This window comes from Physella acuta, unplaced genomic scaffold (assembly GCF_028476545.2).
Source record: "Physella acuta isolate Inbredline_101_S28 unplaced genomic scaffold, ASM2847654v3 ptg000622l, whole genome shotgun sequence".
NCBI lineage: Eukaryota > Metazoa > Mollusca > Gastropoda > Physidae > Physella > Physella acuta.
Window position 1 is genome coordinate 336900 of NW_026732141.1, and position 19802 is coordinate 356701.

The 19802-nt window shown below is 44.2% G+C and overlaps 2 protein-coding genes across 2 annotated transcripts in view; one reads left to right on the plus strand and one right to left on the minus strand.

The window, feature by feature from the left end:
- The window catches only part of LOC131948042 (uncharacterized), a 69076-nt gene that overhangs the window by 19216 nt on the left and 30058 nt on the right, over positions 1–19802 (minus strand). The gene's annotated exons all lie outside the window — the stretch shown is intronic.
- Positions 5362–18382, plus strand: LOC131948036 (uncharacterized). The gene is made up of 3 exons (XM_059309504.1): positions 5362–5856; positions 14632–14887; positions 15198–18382. The coding sequence occupies exons 2-3, from the start codon at positions 14676–14678 to the stop codon at positions 17383–17385; spliced, it is 2400 nt and encodes a 799-aa protein (XP_059165487.1). The 5' UTR covers positions 5362–5856; positions 14632–14675; the 3' UTR covers positions 17386–18382.

A 19802-nucleotide genomic window follows, 5' to 3' on the forward strand; every position in this document is an offset into this window, starting at 1 on the left:
GTTGGACGAAGGTAGCGGTGGTTGTTGGACGGGTTGGACGAAGTTAGTGGAGGTTGTTGGACGAAGTTAGCGGTGATTGTATGACGGGTTGGACGAGTCAGGAGAATGTTGTTTGTGACAGACGTCACGCCCCGCGTCACACACGAGACATGGTCGTAGCACGTGAAACCTTGTCACGTGTCGTGTCACATGACCTTTGATGTGTTGTGTGTCGTGTGTAGCGGCAGGCTATTTACCTTGACCTAGGCCCACACACGACAGTTTCATGCTTCATCCTCCCCAGTCCCCTCTCTAAACTCTCACTGCTAAACTATGTACGTCCTTTTCCCCATTCCCTCCTCCACACCAGTAAGGCATATACACCCAGTCCCTTCTCCCCAACACCAGACCATATTTACGACCCCTCCCCCCACTGCCTAGTACGACACTATATGCCCCCCCCCCACCTGTTAAACGCTGACGTACTAATCAGGCATGAGTCGGATTTTCTCACCCCAACCACGTGTTCAAGTTGACGCCATCTTGTTTTTTTTTTGTTGATGATTAGTTGTGAGTTGTTTCCCGTGAGCGAGTTATTATTTATAGATGTCTGCTTGGTGTATCCCCGGTAACAGTCGTGTGATGGGGGGGGGGGAGGTGGTCCTCTGATGACTGGTGGTGTGTTTAATGGTGTATCAATTATTGCTGGGCGTAAAGGTCATCGAGTACAGTATAGTTCTAGAACAGTCTGTACAACTAGCCTGCTGGTATAAATACACATTCGCATATTGATACGCATACATTAATCATGGCGTGGATCCGCAGAGCGTATACAACAAACAACAACTCTACAACAACCCTCACATCGACCTACACAACGACCCACACATAAACGAACCCTCACGTTCTAGACACTTATCACAGAACTATCATACAGCAGTAGATACACGCCCTATGACAGGACCAGATTTAACAAAGCAGACTTTCGAGGAACAAATCAAACTGAACTGACATTCGCTGGAGTAAATCAAACTCGGCTAAACTTCAGGGAACAGAGTCTACATTTTGTGGGTATTTAATGTGGTACTTACCCCCCACCCCCACCCTACCCTCTAGTTACTTAAGGTAATGTAAATCTAAAGTTACAATTTTTATATTTTGCTACTCAAAGTTGGTGAAGACAGAAAATATTTCACCAAACGTCGAAGATTCAATAACTGACCTTTGACCTATCCTAGAGGGACAGTTCAAACCCACGTGATCGACAACACGTTTTGTAAACATCCGGTGCTAGGTAAGCGAGACCGGATGTGAGACATGATCGGGTCGGCGTTAATCTAGCTCGGGAGTGTGGCTTTAATCTGTCCACTACCTTAATCCGTCAGATAAACCAATAGGTCAGACATTAAACATGGCATTTGATATGTCAGACATTAAACATGACATTTGAGATGTCAGACATTAAACATGACATTTGATATGTCACACATTAAAGATGGCATTTGATGTGTCAGACATTAAAGATGACATTTGATGTCAGACATTAAACATGACATTTGATATGTCACACATTAAACATGACATTTGATATGTCAGACATTAAACATGGCTGATAATGTCACACATTAAACATGACATTTGATGTCACACATTAAACATGACATTTGATATGTCAGACATTAAACATGACATTTGAGATGTCAGATATTTAACATGACATGTGGCACCACGACACCTGTAGATTCCAGTCCTACGTCTTGTGATGTCATACAGGTGTATAGAGCGCCTGAGTAACCTGAGGTGGCCTTAAGATTTTTTACCTGTAGCATCTCCAGGTTGTAGACCGGCTCAGATCTTACCTGTCTGCCATCTGGCTAGACCAGGTGCGTTGATAGACGGCAGTCATCACATGACCTGCCCCCCCCCCCTACCCCCCACTCCAGACGGACGAAAGCCAAGCACCAGCATTATGACGGGCATAAAGTAATTATTATGGCTTTTTATTTATAGGCAGTTAAGTTTTAACAGCGCGTCCTATTAGCTACAATATATTTTGGGACTTTTGGGTAAGGTTCTCTGTGAGATTTTTTTTCAGTCATCTTTTTGGGTTGATACAGCCCCTATACATGGTCTTTTTGATACAGCCACTATACTTGGTCATCTTGATACAGCCACTATACATGGTCATCTTGATACAGCCCCTATATATGGTCTTGTGTATGGTGGCACATGTTTGATTGGTTATATCAGAATGTTGGCCCAGAAAATATATCAGTATATTGACCCAGATAATATATCGTATGTTGGCCAACTTCTATCAGTATGTTGAAACTGCATCGTTGAGTAGAACCTCCACAAATCTCGCGTGACCCCACCCCACGTGATCCAACCCACGTGATCCGACCCCACGTGATCCCACCCCACGTGATCTCACCCCACGTGATCCGACCGCACGTGATCCACCCCACGCGAACTGACCCCACGTGATCTGACCAAGCGTGATCCAACCCACGTGATCCGACCCCCACGTGATCCAACCCCCACGTGATCCGACCCCACGTGATCCGACCCCACGTGATCCGACCCCACGTGATCCGACCCCACGTGATCGGGCTACATGTGAGCAGATCCCAGCTGATTCCATCACAGGTAAATTGTTTATGACCTAACAAGCGACAGGTGTAAAACCAGTGCTGGGATTGTGTACTCAACTTCAAGCCCACCTAGACATTTCCGGTACTGGCAAACCGGAAGTGACCTTATCTACAAAATGTAATTTTAAACTTGTTAAATTAGTTAGATCTAATTTGCCTAAGGAAATTCTAATTTGTAACAGCTACTATGGACATCATTATTTAAAGTATATTTCATTTATATAATCCTTTAGCGAACATCAATTATGTTTAATTAGTTGGTGTGTGGACCCCTAGAATATATGGTGGTCCAACGGTCCATATAGTGAGTAGTTATCGCCTTTCTAACTGTTCTTAAGTTGTATGGCTATCGGCCTTTGTAACAGTCCATATCGTTGGTGGTTATCAGCCTTTGTAACGGTCCATATAGTGGGTGGTTATCGGCCTTTGTAACAGTCCATATAGTGGGTGGTTATCAGCCTTTGTAAAGGTCCATATCGTGGGTGGTTATCGGCCTTTGTAAAGGTCCATATCGTGGGTGGTTATCAGCCTTTGTAACGGTCCATATAGTGGGTGGTTATCGGCCTTTGTAAAGGTCCATATCGTGGGTGGTTATCGGCCTTTGTAACGGTCCATATTGTGGGTGGTTATCGGCCTTTGAAACGGTCCATATCGTGGGTGGTTATCGGCCTTTGTAACGGTCCATATAGTGGGTGGTTATCGGCCTTTGTAAAGGTCCATATCGTGGGTGGTTATCGGCCTTTGTAACGGTCCATATAGTGGGTGGTTATCGGCCTTTGTAACGGTCCATATAGTGGGTGGTTATTGGTCTTTGTAACGGTCCATATAGTGGGTGGTTATCGGCCTTTGTAACAGTCCATATAGTGGGTGGTTATCGGCCTTTGTAACGGTCCATATAGTGGGTGGTTATCAGCCTTTGTAACGGTCCATATAGTGGGTGGTTATCAATGTGTACCAAGTTTATTACACGGTAGAGAAATCTGTGTCTACTTGATCTTTGTACACAGTGACTGTCACTGTTATACGTGTGTAATGTCCTATTACACGCTGGTTGTCAATGTCCTGTTACACGCATGTAATCACGTGACTTCTAACAGCACGAGACGAGCCCCACCCTCGACAAACCACCAGCAACCGGAAGTGTGGTTGACTTGATATCACCCAGGGTACACGGTGACAAAGTATCGAAGCTTATCTTGAGCTAATAAAAATCATTATCGTTGCCCTTAAGGGTGCCCGGGTCAAAGGTTGGACACGCCTACAGGTAAACATGGGACCCACCCGTTTAACAGGAGGTGTGGGTTACCAGGTGACCTGCGGGGACCTACCGCAGGGTTTGTTTCCACACGTGTGTCATTTGGTTAAAGGTATCGGGACATTTGGGGTTATGACATGTGATATTATGACATTTGGGGTTGTGACATGTGATATTATGACATTTGGGGTTATGACATGTGATATTATGACATTAGGAGTTTTGACATATGATAATAACATTCAGGGTTGTGAGTTTTGTTGATGTGACATTTGATATATCATCCAATTAGGGCGTCCAACCGTTGGCAGAGTTTCTTTCATGCATATCATCAGACGGGGAGGGGGGGGGGGGCGGACAGTTACCTCTCCCCCTCCTCATTCTGATGAGATGTCTGACAGAAACTGACCGTTAGATTTAGTCAAGCAGTCACTAGCGGTACCAAACCTGCCTAATTTGACGTAGAACGCATTCTTTAAACAGACTGCACGAGAGTACCCGTTTCCCATAGGACGTTAAGCCGCGCAAAACGTTGAGGAAATAAATTCGTTTGAAAATCCAATAAAAATTGTATTCCCATTTGTCCGTGGTTGCCAATGATACGGAAAGAAATGTACCCATTGATATATTTGAAAAACTGTTTTGTACCGTCAAGATCCACTTTTATCGGCGTTTAATTCTTCATCTTCGTCGTCGTTCTTGGCGTTATTTACATCGGCGGGGTCAGATAACAGGTCAAACGTCGTGGACCAACTGGACAGTGGTCTCGGTGGTCTCCTGGTCTCGGTGGTCTCCTGGTCTGCGGTGGTCTGCGGTGGTCTCCTGGTCTGCGGTGGTCTGCGGTGGTTTCCAGGTTTGCGGGCACCCTGTACAGGTTTTTTCTGAGTGGGGTGTATTGGTGCCAGTCTAGATGGCGCCATATGGTACATGTAGAAGCACAGCATGACATGTGCGACGCTCTCTGGGCCATGCCACATGGGCCATCTAACTGACCTCATGTGGTTGGGCCATTTGGGGCCATGCCACATGGACCATCTAACTGAAATCTCCTGTAGTTGGGCCATCTGGGGCCACGCCACATGGGCCATCTAACTGACCTCATGTGGTTGGGCTATCTGGGTCATGCCACAAGGGCCATCTAACTGACCTCCTGTGTTGTTTCTCCCATCCATCGAAAAGTGGGTTAAATATTTCCCGTGACGTCACCTAATTATTCCGTGAATCTCTCCAGTGAGGCGCTATATACCGCATGCTAATTTATGTCACATTCTTGCCGCGGCGCGTATGGCACACAGAAGCAACGCCAACAGTTGTAATATTAAAATAGCCCGTCAGTCTAGCCCCACCCCCCATCTGTTGCACAGAAAACAAAACCTGGCGTAAACAACTTAAGCCCCTTGCAGTTTAAAACGGAAGCGAATAATTTAACCCAACGTTCGCGGAGACACCAAAATATTCATGCGACACTATCACAACGTCGAGAGTTTCACCTTGGAGTCTTAAAGTCCGCTTTTATCATGTGAAAGAAATGTCATTCTGAAATGTTATCATTCCAATTGTTGCTGTCTCGAGATGGAGTGGATGTTTTGATGGTGTTGTGACAAGCATACCAACACACCCTCGCCACATCCACAACAGCCGACGTGTTTTGATTTGCTTTAAATCATCGCTGTCACAGCGAGGCTGTCTAATGTTATAAAATTAGTTTTCGTTTTACGTCTCGGGTTTTTGAACAGCAACAGCGAAATGTGACGTGGGCTGACCGCGCCACTCTAGACCTGACTAGGCAAACACAGACAGGCCGAGCCGGCGACGCGTTGCCTCCCCTTGCAGACATTTTGTAGCTGGAGTTGTCGTCCCCGCGCGGGTTGTCCGCCCCATATAATAGCAGAACTGAGTCGTCTGACTTGATTCTATTAGCGGCCTCAAGATCACACGCCACATGGACTATTCTATACCCCATTTAGGGTAAGTACTTGGTAATAGTTTTTTTCTGTACTAAATGGGACGAGGAGGGGGGGGGGGGGTAGTACAGTCAATGGGAGAAAAATGGAAGTCAAAATAACGGAATTTATTTTACCGTTTTCATCTTGTAAACCGAGAACTTATGGTAGTATGTGCGTAATAGATTCTGATTTAGCACAGAGCGCCCTATCAGACCCAATGGTGACAGATTTAGCAGATAAAGAACCAGTCTATCCTCGCAGTGACAAGGTGATTTCAAGCATTAATCTGGGAGTGTGTTGGATTAGGGGGATGTGATGTCTATATTTGGGATATTGTATGTCCTCTATATTAGGGATACAGGATGTCCTATAAATTAGTTCTTGCTATGTGTATAAGGGACTGTTACAGCTGTATAAAGCGTGTGTGTGGGGGGGGGGGGGATGTTATTCGTCTTTATCTGGGAGTGTTATATGTCTGTAAATGGAAGTGTTATACGCCTGTATATAGAAGTGTTATAGGTCTGTATATGGAAGTGTTATAGGTCTGTATATAGGAGTGTTATAAGTCTGTATATGGAAGTGTTATACGCCTGTATATAGGAGTGTTATAGGTCTGTACAATGGTGTTTTTAAGGTCGTGTATAAGGTCTGTATCAGGAAATGTCCAGATTAGTGGGTGGTTTACACTGATCGCAGAATGTCTGTTTTAGAAAGTATTGTAAGTCTGTATTAGAAAGTATTGTAAGTCTGTATTAGAAAGTATTGTAAGTCTGTATTAGAAAGTGATGTAAGTCTGTATTTAATGTATTGTATGTATGTATTAGAAAGTATTGTAAGTCTGTATTAGAAAGTATTGTAAGTCTGTATTAGAAAATGTAAGTCTGTATTAGAAAGTATTGTAAGTCTGTATTAGAAAGTATTGTAAGTCTGTATTAGAAAATGTAAGTCTGTATTATTTAAAGTATATTTCATTTATATAATCCTTTATCAGTGTTATAATTTTAGCGAACATCAATTATGTTAAATTAGTTGGTGTGTGGACCCCTAGAATATATGGTGGTCCAACGGTCCATATAGTGAGTAGTTATCGCCTTTCTGTATTAGAAAGTGATGTAAGTCTGTATTTAATGTATTGTATGTATGTATTAGAAAGTATTGTAAGTCTGTATTAGAAAGTATTGTAAGTCTGTATTAGAAAGTATTGTAAGTCTGTATTAGAAAGTGTGTTAAGCCTGTATTAAGGTGGGTCTCAACTAACGGACACTGTGTCACATTATAGAACCAGAGTGTGTCGTATTAGATAGGCAGAATGTGTCGTATTAGATAGGCAGAGTGTGTCGTATTAGATAGCCAGAGTGTGATAGAGACACAACGTCAAGTTGCGACACAGTGTGTCTTGTGCTTGTCAAGAGTTTAGGGTCAAGTACCCAACACACACAGACAGACGCAGTTACCCGCCCTTGTAGTCTGGTGATCAAATTTGTCAACACGCGTGAAAGTTGTATGTTGTATGTACAAGTCTTAGTGAATGTTGAATGTTGAAATATACACGTTTTAATGAATGTTGTATGTTGTATGTACACGTTTTAATGAATGTTGTATGTTGTATGTACAAGTTTTAATGAATGTTGTATGTTGTATGTACAAGTTTTAATGAATGTTGAATGTTGTATGTACACGTTTTAATGAATGTTGAATGTTGTATGTACACGTTTTAATGAATGTTGAATGTTGTATGTACAAGTTTTAATGAATGTTGTATGTTGTAAGTACAAGTCATATTGTATGTTATAATGTACAAGTCTTAATGAATATTGTATGTTGTATGTATGCATTTGTGTATGTTGTATGTGCAAGTGTTAATGAATGTTTTATTTTGCATGTATACATCTTAAATCATGTTGGATCTTGTATGAGCAAGTCTTGATGAATGTTGTATGATCTACGTGATATCTGGATGAATGTTGTAAACTGGAATAGATTCGCGTGAAATGGTGACAGGGGTCAGTTTGCTGGTGGTGGTGGTGGTTGTGTGAATGTGTGTGTTTATGTGTGTGTGTGTTTGTGTGTGTGTGTGTATGAGTGTGTGTGTGTATTTGTGTGTGTGTGTGGGGGGGGTTGAATGCTGACCTTTTTGTTAGTTTGTAGCTTAGTAAACACGAGATCGTCATCACTGGCTTAAACAAACACATTCTGTGCTGCTTCAGTGGGAATGGTGGGGGTAAGCATGCAACTAGGCAAACTAGGCAATCAAGAAACTAGGCAAACTAGGCAATCATGCAGCTAGGCAAACTAGGCAATCAGGCAGCTAGGCAATCAGGCAGCTAGGCAAACTAGACAATCAGGCAGCTAGGCAATCAGGCAGCTAGGCAAACTAGGCAATCAGGCAGCTAGGCAATCAGGCAGCTAGCCAATCAGGCAACTAGGCAATCAGGAAATTAGGCAATAAGACAACTAGGCAATCAGGAAACTAAACAATCAGGCAACTAGGCAATCAGGCAACTAGGCAATCAGGAAACTAGGCAAACTAGGCAATCAAGAAGCTAGGAAATCATGCAATTAGGCAATCTGAAAACTAGGCAATCAGGCAACTAAGTGATCTAAGCAATCATACAACTAGGCAATTAGGAAAACAAGGCCACTGGACAATCAATTTACTAGGCAAATTAGGCAATCGAGTAACTAAACAATCAGAAACAAGGCTACCAGACATGTAGGAAATCAGACCACATAGTATCAAACTAGACTTGATCCAGACCACAAAGTATCAAACTAGACTTGATGTAGACCACAAAGTATCAAACTAGACTTGATCCAGACCACAAAGTATCAAACTAGACTTGATGCAGACCACATAGTATCAAACTAGACTTGATGCAGACCACATAGTATCAAACTAGACTTGATGCAGACCACAAAGTATCAAACTAAAACTTGATGCAGACCACATAGTATCAAACTAGACTTAATCCAGACCACATAGTATCAAACTAGACTTGATGCAGACCACAAAGTATCAAACTAGACTTGATGCAGACCACAAAGTATCAAACTAGACTTGATGCAGACCACATAGTATCAAACTAGACTTGATGTAGACCACATAGTATCAAACTAGACTTGATCCAGACCACAAAGTATCAAACTAGACTTGATGCAGACCACATAGTATCAAACTAGACTTGATGCAGACCACAAAGTATCAAACTAGACTTGATCCAGACCACAAAGTATCAAACTAGACTTGATGCAGACCACAAAGTATCAAACTAGACTTGATCCAGACCACAAAGTATCAAACTAGACTTGATGCAGACCACATAGTATCAAACTAGACTTGATGTAGACCACATAGTATCAAACTAGACTTGATGTAGACCACAAAGTATCAAACTAGACTTGATCCAGACCACATAGTATCAAACTAGACTTGATGCAGACCACAAAGTATCAAACTAGACTTGATGCAGACCACATAGGATCAAACTAGACTTGATGCTGTTTATGCCCCCTAGTCATTAGACCATTGCTGAAGACAATACGATCAGCCATTCAAATTACTAAACAACTGAGCTAATGGAAAATCAGACCATGAAGCAATCAAATAACTAAGACAGTCAGACAACTAAGACAGCCAGACAACTAAGACAGCCAGAAAACCAAGCATTCAGTCAGACAACTAAGACAGTCAGACAACTAAGACAGTCAGACGACTAAGACAGTCAGACAACTAAGACAGTAAGACTACTAAGACAGACTACTAAGACAGTCAGACAACTAAGACAGACAACTAAGACAGTCAGACGACTAAGACAGTTAGACAACTAAGACAGTCAGACAACTAAGACAGTCAAACAACTAAGACAGACAACCAACCAAGCATTCAGTCAAACAAGCAGGCCATACCAACAAGACCAGTTTTTTTCAACTATCTCAGTGGCGCAGGTTTAGCTCTGGTGTAGAATGTCGTCTGGAATTTCAAGAATTAGTCACGTGATACGGACACTGACTCTTGTCAGTCTCTTCTGTCCTGTCAAGTTTTGGTCGTGTCTTTGACGTCACGGTACTGTTGGTCATGTGTGTGACGTCACTCACGTTTTGGTCTATTTGGTCGTGTCTTTGACGTCATTGAAGTGTTGGTTGTGTCTGTTTGTGTGTGTGTGCATGGACATAGAAAAATAGCAGCTGAAACTTAAAACAAAAGGCTATATTCTTGATTCAAGTATGTAGATGATGATCGCGTGATGTTGTATTCTTATAACTCGGTGAAGTTGTGTTCAAGTGTTATGGATTGTTGAGAAGACAGTTTGTGAACTATGGTCGGCTTTAGCCTGCAACCGATAGGGGGCGCTGAGCTAATTACTTTGTGGATTAGTTAGACAAGTAAAAAGTATCCACATCCACAGACAATTGGTGAGCATCCAATTCCACATAGTCAGCCACAGATAACAAATGTTTACAACATCCACATAGCCACAGATAACAAATGTTTACAATATCCAGATAGCCACAGATAACAAATGTTTACAACATCCACATAGCCACATATAACAAATGTTTACAATATCCAGATAGCCACAGATAAGAAATGTTTACAACATCCAGATAGCCACATATAACAAATGTTTACAACATCCAGATAGCCACATATAACAAATGTTTACAATATCCAGATAGCCACAGATAAGAAATGTTTACAACATCCAGATAGCCACAGATAACAAATGTTTACAACATCCAGATAGCCACAGATAACAAATGTTGTTGACTTACACCCACAATACTGAAGGGCAGCTACAAACTTATGTCAGCGTGTTTGTGTGTATGTGTGTCTGTGTGTATGCGTGTGTATTTGTGTGTGTGTGTGTGTGTTTGTGTGTGTCTATGTGTGTGTGACCATTCCACCAAACCATGTCACAATACAGTTGTCTGACGTATCCAGTAAACCAAACATTGGGGGGGGGGGTCAAGTCAGTCACAGTCCCCACTATTCCGTTATACGGCCCCAGGCTGACGTCATCGTCTTGTGTCGATCCATCGCCACCTACTGCTTAAATTTGTCTTAATCTGAATCCTAACACATTAACAGTGCCATTAGTCACTACCATTAGCCACTACCATTAGCCACTACCATAAGAGTGGGATAACACTAATGTAAGATGTCACCACTGACTTGTGAATTACCCTAACGTTATGTGTATGCTATGTTATGTTGCCTGATTATGTTTGCCATAATCCTTGCTTTAAGCAGCCTTAATTAACTGTTTGTTTAAACATATCCAATTAAAAGCTAAGCTGAGACACACATCACCCCCTCCCCTACCCCCTGCCCTACGTATCAATGGGGGGGGGGGCTGTTGTGACAACCAAGTATAGCTTTAATGAGTGCTTAATATTCCGATCAGATTTAGTTTAAGAAAGCACTACCGACTTTTTTTGGAGTATTCCCACGATATGAACATCAGCGATAACCCTTCGGAGAAGGAAAATGTTGTAAATGGGTCGCCCATAAAACTGTCCAATAAAATAAACACAGGAAAAAATCTTTCATATCAAATTTTAACTCCATTACGACAGCTGGAATATTGCTGGGGTCTTTTTGACTACCGCGTTTGTCGGTGGTTTATTCGTTAGTTTAACACCCACATAAGGTGTGGACACACGATCCGGTGGACTGTGTCCAAGCACTTCTGTGTCTGTCTGTGTCTAGAGACCGACACACGTGTGTCACCAGGGTCGGTTTGTTTGTGACATCATGACATGACTGTCATAATTAAACTTCACAGACCTCAATAAAAGGCAATTCACATTATGATTCATATATTGTGAGTCAACTATACATTCTGAGTCAACTTAACAATTGTTGAGTCAACTTTACACTGTTGAGAGAGGATCTAATTTGTGTTACACTTGTGGACTCTGTGCCCGACTGTACTTGACTCCGGATATGACTCTCATATGACTCCGGGTATGACTTTCATATGACTCTTATATGACTGGGCCTTCAAATTCTCACACAAACTTTGGGTACTACAATATTAGGGTTGGGTTTGAAGCAAAACACTATGTCCCCAACCCTAACATTGTAGTAGCCAAAGTTGTAAACTGCCCACAACCCTGGGATTCTACATTACACCGAACCCAGAATTTCTCAACCCGGTTTAAAAGCAGGTAAAGGAGGTCATTAACCCCGCCAGATAGACCCCCAGCCTATTTTGTGGACCCCCTCATTTTACAGACCCCTTCATTTGGTAGACGTTTAATATTGTGGACCCCTTCTTATTGAGGACCCCCTCATTTCGTGGACCCCCTCATTTTACGGACCCCATCATTTGGTGGACCCCTGTATATTGTGGACCCCCTAATTTTGTGGACCCCCCATGCCCTCCTGACAACGGTCCCTTTATGTAAGATTGGCTTGTCACCACACCGTTATCTTTCCTTCTGGGAAACAACTCTACATTCTACCCCGTCATGTGGAGTCTAGTTCGTCGCTGACTCAAGTCTTTCTAAATGTATGACTCAAGTCTGTCTACCAGCACAAAATGTCTGCCAAGACTTCCTCAGATTGCTGGGTGGGATGGGACACTTTTGTCAGGCCAGGCTATAAATAACGCCCCCATTGATACATGCGTCACGTGATTTGAGGAGGGAGGGTCAGGGGAGGGGACTAGAGACCTGATCAGGTCACACTGTGAGACTGGCGCAGGGAGAAAGGTCTTCCGTAAGGAGAAAGGTCTTCCGTAGGGAGAAAGGTCTTCCGTAGGGAGAAAGGTCTTACGGTCTGTTTATAGGTGGCATCACAGGTATGTTCAAAGATATTGTGATGGTATTTTAAAGGTATTGTGATGGTATTTTAAAGGTATTGTGATGGTATTTTAAAGGTATTGTGATGGTATTTTAAAGGTATTGTGATGGTATTTTAAAGGTATTGTGATGGTATTTTAAAGGTATTGTGATGGTATTTTAAAGGTATTGTGATGGTATTTTAAAGGTATTGTGGTGAAGCCAGGCTTGAATATTCTAGGCGTCGAAAGAGTCCTAAGGTTTCAAGGATTCTAGACAGATACCAATTAGCCAGAGGACATTTCGTCTGTTCGCTGTTTGTTCGTGTGTATATCTCTACGTCGTGGTTTCGCATAACAAATAATGTTATACACAACGTCGATTCATACCGTTGTGTTACACGTTCGCATGTACTAGCGTGTTGGTAGACTTCGTCTTCTAACGGTCGTGGACACGCTTGAATGAACATCTGTGCTTCTGCCTCCCATCTGACATGGAACCAGTGTGGTCGTGTCGCTAGCTGTTAGCACTACAACCTCAGCGTCCGAGGTTCGGAGACCAATATTATAAGCATGATGAGCACACAGAACAGGCTTGTAGGAGAACTGTGTAGCACATCCCTGTCCTCCCCTTGCCAGTCTAGTACTGATGGGGTACTGATGGGGTACTGGGGGCGTATCATGTTGTGTCATTCATGTACTTGCCTTCCCGCCCACCCACCAACCCGCCCACCATGTGTTGTGCTGTAGTGAAATATGTTCACCGCAGTTTCGCAATATAAAAAAATAATAATCAAAAGGTAATCTCACGTGATTTAGTCAACCGTGACGGGAGACAGACGAATTACGTGAGAGAGGTTTACTCTAGCCATCTGATTTGGGATGGGTTCAAGACGGATTTGGCTTAACGGATTTGGTTTAACGCTCCGGTAAGAAGTAAAGCAGCCCTTCTTTCCTCCCACGATGAAGGCTACATGAGATCGTAGGGAGGTATGGGGGGGGGGGGGGGGTGAATACAATCTCTAAACACCAGCGGGGGAGGAAGGGTGGGGTTCTGTCGCCCAGGTAGACTGGCTTGAAATTATGAATGGATTGAACACCTGACATGACCCTCTCTCGCCTGACACACTTTTTTCACCCCCCCCCCCTCCCGCAGGTAAAGTGGGATGGGAAAAAAAACTCTTTCATTTTGTGACGTTTCATTTTCGACTAGCTATCAGCTCGCTCGATCACAGCAGATTAATTTACCGTTCGTTAGTTGTACAGCGATGAAAGACATTTTGTCCAATCACAGCTTAAACTCGGCTAAATGACGGGATGACTAACTAGGTAGTGGAGCTACACATTAGTGAAGCTAACTACACATTAGGTGGAGGCTAAAGATGACTAACTAGGTGGTTAATTGCTACTAACTACGCGTCAGGTTAAGCTAAAGATGACTAACTAACATTGACTAGCTATGATGTGAAGAAGTAGCTGTCTGTACTGCTACCAAATCGTGTCCACATCAGCTTTAAGTTGGTGAGGTCATTAGCTGAAAGAGATTAGATCGAATGCTCCGATATCTTCACTAGTCGTTGGTTTCATCGAGATATTTGGACCAGTTCATGTGCGTTGATTGTTGTAATCGATATTATTAGCTGCTTTGACGGTTGTAATCAATGTTTTTAGTTGTTTTTTATACATTTCACTTTGTTTATATGTACAGCCTGGTATTTATAACAACCTATTATATCTTGATGCTAACCTACTAATTGTGGCTGCTTTGTATTCTATAGTGCAACAATGTTTTTTTTTCTTGTTAAAAATATTTATTCCATTCAAGTAATGCAGTTCGATAAATAAATAAATGCCATTTTAAAACATTTTTTCGTGACTTTACTTTTGGTCTCCTCAAAGGATTTATAGTTTATCTAAATCTTGGACTCGTGTATTTGTGAGCAAATCATCAGGCAAGTTACGTTATTTAATTGATATTGTTTATTTCCCCCCCCCCTCCTTTACCGGAGCAGTCCCGTGGTAGTGACGTCACCAGCATGAGATGACCTGACGGGCCATGGCCAACTACGTCAAGCGGCTGCGGGCCTGCCTGGCCCCCCTCCTCCTCATCTACACCGTGTCCGTCACCTACTTCCTCGCCCAGACGGCCTGGGGTAACGCCCCCGAGGAGGGCGTGTCCAACCGGAAGCACCCAGCCGTCATTGACGTCTTGGTGCAGGAGGAGAGACGTCACCTGAGGAGTTTCCAGGACATCGTCCAGAGCAACCGGTAATCACGTGACACATAGATAACAAACGTAACCCTAACCACTGCACAGCTTTTAGAAGTTAAAGGATGTCATAAACCATGTTTAGACTTAACTCTGGATTAGCCTTCAAGAAACTTCCATCCCTAATCTCAATTAGCTTTATAAAACTTAACTATAATCTTTAGTACACGTGTCAAGCAATGTCTTACTTAAATGCAGTTTACAACTTAATCTAAACTTTCACTATCGTTTAGCTAACGTTTATCTCAGTGTCTCATATTGATGTCAAGTTTAAACCATATTTCAGTAACTAACTTTCTTTTCTCCCAGGGATTCGAACCCGCCCTCTTACATCGCTGGCAGAACACGTCGGAACCTCCAGGTGACCAACTCCAGCGTCATGGACCAGGTGTTGATTCTAGACGAGATGGGGACAGACGGAGTCAGGGAAGACGCAGGCAGCGTCAGACACCCTGGTGACGTCACAGTTGCCAGCGACGAGGGACTGGTCGGAAAAAGTGACCGCGACCTCGGACAGAATTCCGACTCGCAGAAGCAGACGTTCACAGACACGAAGCAGACGTTCAAAGTGGAGGTGGAGCAGTGGGACCACGGGGAGGGGCATAGGGGAGGTCACGTGATGAACAAGGCGGTCCACAGACCGGCGCCCAGTCTCCCGAAATGGCCGGCCCAGCAGAAGATCGGCCCCCGACACGCCGAGGTCAAATACTCCATCGAATACTGCGACGGCATCTTCAAAGACCTGGGTACCACCAGCAACATCTGCGAGAGAAGGCTGGCCACTGAAGGTTCTGACCAGCACATCCCGCCCAGCAAAACTTCCTTGTCTTTCATCGTCCTGGGGGACGTCTACATCTTCTCGTCCTTTCTCGACACGAGGGTCACCCCGCCCTTGGTTCGTTTCATTACCATAGGGATTCAAGGTCGCGACCTGACGAAATCCTACTATTGGTGTGTTTTTGATGTTCCAGTCAGAGGAAGTAACGACACACACACGGACACACACACGGACACAGCGACACACACGGACACAGCGACACAGCTGGAGTACTGGGCAGCCAGCGACGGACATAAAAAACCTGCCCAGTTTTACATCCTGTCATGTCCGGTTCCAGACCTCGCCCTGCCGTCCTTCTACTGGCGGCACCAGGGGACGATCCGTGTGGTCATCGGTGACCAGCACAGCCCGCGGCTCAACCCCGGCCAGGTGGGCGTCACCGTCCCCGTGGTCAACAACCTGGCGGGGTCAGCTCGACCCAGGGGCGGTAACTCGTCAGGAAACAAGCGGGAGTATTTCCAAAAGATGGAGCAGGACCTACAGCTGTTGACCAACGTCATACAGGCAGATAACAACGACGATGAAGATGTTAGTGTAGATAATAAAAACAACGGCGATGATAATATCAATAACGGTAACAAATTCTTTTTCCAAACCCCAAACTTGGAACAGCCTGATGGCGATGTAAATAATAAAAATGTAAACATTTTCGCCGAACCGGAAGTGGAGAACTCTGAGTCATTTTCGGAAATTTCCGACTACAAAATTGTTGCCTGCGTGGCCCCACTTCAGGGCAACATCGGGGTCATCCAGCTGATTGAGTTCATAGAGCTTCAGCTGTTGCTAGGCAACCACCACATCGTCTTCTACGCATTCCAAAGCTCGGAAGAGATGAGCAGCATCTTGCGGATGTACGAGAGGCGAGGCCTGGCGACTGTCCTGGCCTGGAAAGTTCCGAGCCCTGGCTCCATCTGGGCCAACGGTCGAGACGTGGCCCTCAACGACTGCCTGTACCGGACCATGCATTTATTCCACTACGCCATCTTTCTAGACATCGACGAGTTCTTCGTCCCGAGGGCCACGCCGGACATGCCGTCCTTCCTGCGCTACCTGAAGGCCGTGCACCACTTCAACGCTTCCAGAATCTCCGACCTGGTCTTCAGCTCGGCCTACTTCCCGGCGCCCACCAAGCAGGAGTACAAGAACGTCAGCCTGGCGCCAGACTTCACCAAGGACGTCAGCCGCATGGCCACCCTGAAGAGCGTGTTCAGGTCGTACCACAACCAGCAGCACACGCTGCGCATGCTCAGGGGCGAGAAGGCGTTTCGAGTGGGGCCGGGGGAGCGCCGGAAGACGTCGTTCAACATCAGCCCGCGCTACGCCGCTGTACACCACTACAGCTTCTGTCCGCGGGTCACGGCTGACCCAGGCAAGACCCAGGCTGGTCTTAACGTCAGTAAAACTTTCAACGACAACAACGTTTTGACGCAAAATCAAAATACCGGGGAGTCAAGACAACAGATTCCCCGCGAAGACAAGGCAGCTGTTTCCGGTGACCTGACGAAAGGTCACGTTTTAGTGACGTCATCGCCGGCAAGCACGGCCCCTGTGGATATGTGCCTACACAAAAAGGTGGATTGGATTATGTGGAGGTACAAGGCCAAGTTAATCGAACGGACTAAAGAAAGTATTCGCCGCCTAAACAAAGGTTCAGGGTGAAGTGGGTCAAGTGGGAGTTGCCAGATAAATATTTATAAAAGCTGCCGAACGGGACCTGGGTCACGCGACAAACAAAATTAAAAACCTGCTTTGTAGATCGCTCGGCTAGTTTTGACAAATCGGGCTTTGTAAATAGCCTGTGTAAATGGTAGGTGTAAATGGTCGGCATAAATGGACGGTGTAAATGTTTGATGTGAAACATGGGTGTGAGTGTTATAATTACGGCTGATTTTAAACGAGCCATTGATGGAGGTTTGGTCCCTCCTCAGCAAACGTGACCAGTTCGTCGGTTCAACATCCACGCTAACCTTGACCTTTTGACACGTCGGCCTCTGTACCACGTGATGTTGACCCGTATACGCAGACAACTAGGCCGTTGTTCATCTCATGTAACTGACCCAGTAACCCCTCCCTCCCCCCCTCCTCACTCCAACCTGGAGTGTCAGAGACCACAGGAAAACAACTGGGATGTGACGTCATGGGGCCAATGTGCTGGCTCGTGCAACACCACAACACCGATATCTGATTGGATGTTTGATCTCTACCGTCTAGAACGTATAGCAGTGGTCAAACTTCACACGGCCAAATTTTTATCAGTATCATATTAGACGGTCAATTTTGTACCAGTAGCAAACTTTATTCGGCCAAGTTTGTAAGAGAAGCAAAGATTTAGTCAGTAGCAAACTTAAGACGGCCTAGAATGTATCAGTTTCAAACTTCAGAAAGTTTATTTTAGCAACAGGCTAATTTTTTACCCTCTCCCCCCCCCCCCCATCCGCCTCCCCCTGCCCGCCGGGGTGGAGTGACAGACGCCTTACGTCACACCAGCAGACGGTACACATGGCCTGACATTGTGGCGGGATTTTTTCGCGGGCTGTCGTCTGCAAAAGGTCTTCGCTGTGGCATAAAGCACACAGGTTTTGCTAACGACAAGCACACGTTGCCTATGTACACCTTGAAAATAAATACAAAAGCTATTTATAAATGTTGAAGAATTTTCACGATTTGATTTTAAGGTGTGTTGAATCTTTGTAATGAAACATTTATGTAGCACGATAAAATGGCTGTTTCGTGATGTTGTTCCGTTGTGGTGTGTGTATGTTGTTCTGTGCTGGCGTCTGTACCAACAGTAAATTAATGACATGTAATTGTATAATTTAGAGAACAGCCCATCACACCCATAAGAACAAATGTTACTAATTACTAAATCTTTGTTACAAACGTTATAAATCTTCCTAACTCTTAACATTCGTTGGTTGCAGTTTGTGCGCTGACCCAGTTATTTCCCTGACCCAGTTATTTGACCCAGTTGTTCACCTGACCCAGATTCCAAACAAACCGTTTGTTCCTGTTTGTCTGGCAGTGACTTCCGGTCGGTCCTGGAATGACCACATAGGTTCCAGGTCAAACATTACCACGTGCCACGCACGTGCATACGTCATGTTTACTTGTTCTAAAAATATCCAGAACTGACCTACATATCAGACAGTAAGAATTTGTTTGATCCAAAACCCTGATGGTGGTGGGGGGGGGGGGGGGGGTGTGTTTGTTATAGGACTAGGGGTGCTAGGGGGTACACAAGTAAATGTGTTTATACTTTAGTGTACCTAATACTTTTAGTACAGAGGTATCAGATGTAGAGGGAGGTAATCGAATAATTCAGTGTTGACATTTTAGCTGTAGCAGTCTTAGAGTTATCCTTGTTTACATACGGTACGGTGACCTAAGGAAGGTCTTGTATAAACGTCAGGAAAACGGCGATTTGGCAGAAAAGGGTATCATAAATAGAATAAAGCTTACGGGAAATAAATCACACGAAACTATAAGCTAAAATAAGGGAAACGTATAGTAAGTTAAACACAGAAAGCTAAACACAAAGACAGCTAACAAAGTGTTTACCTGTAGCCAGTTAGAGAGTTAACTTTAGTTAACCTGACCTTTTGTTGACAATCTAGTTGGGGTAGTGGTACTAGGAGCTGGAGGAGGGTTGGGGGGGGGGGGGTGTGGACTGCAAAGGAAGTCACCATCTAAGGGGGTGACACCAAAACAAAATAAAGCTAATTTTGAAGTCTGGTTTCTCATATAGTCTAATAACGTATTAAAGTTTCATGAAACATTAGACTCAACAGAACATCACGTAGTTTGGGGTGACATTACAATTTATATTGCCTATAGATGTAAAAAGTAAATATTCCTCTTTAGACCTGTTGATCCATTAGGAAGATGAAGTAGAGTTCATGTTACTTGACGAAGAGATAATGTGCGTATAGTTGTACAACATTATATTAGGAGAAGCTTGGAGAGGAGATTGGCGTCCCGGGTTATCGCATTCGCCCATTAAAGATACCGGGGGGGGGGGGGGGTAAATATACCCTAACGCCACTGAGTTAGGGTAAGGGCGTGGCTTATTGTCGACC

What these genes read in the sequence shown, in the direction of transcription:
- LOC131948036 (XM_059309504.1), top strand. Translation starts at nt 14,676, where the DNA reads ATGGCCAACTACGTCAAGCGGCTGCGGGCCTGCCTGGCCCCCCTCCTC. An exon ending in GACATCGTCCAGAGCAACCG is followed by an intron (nt 14,888 to 15,197) that starts GTAATCACGTGA and finishes CTTTTCTCCCAG; the next exon opens with GGATTCGAACCCGCCCTCTT.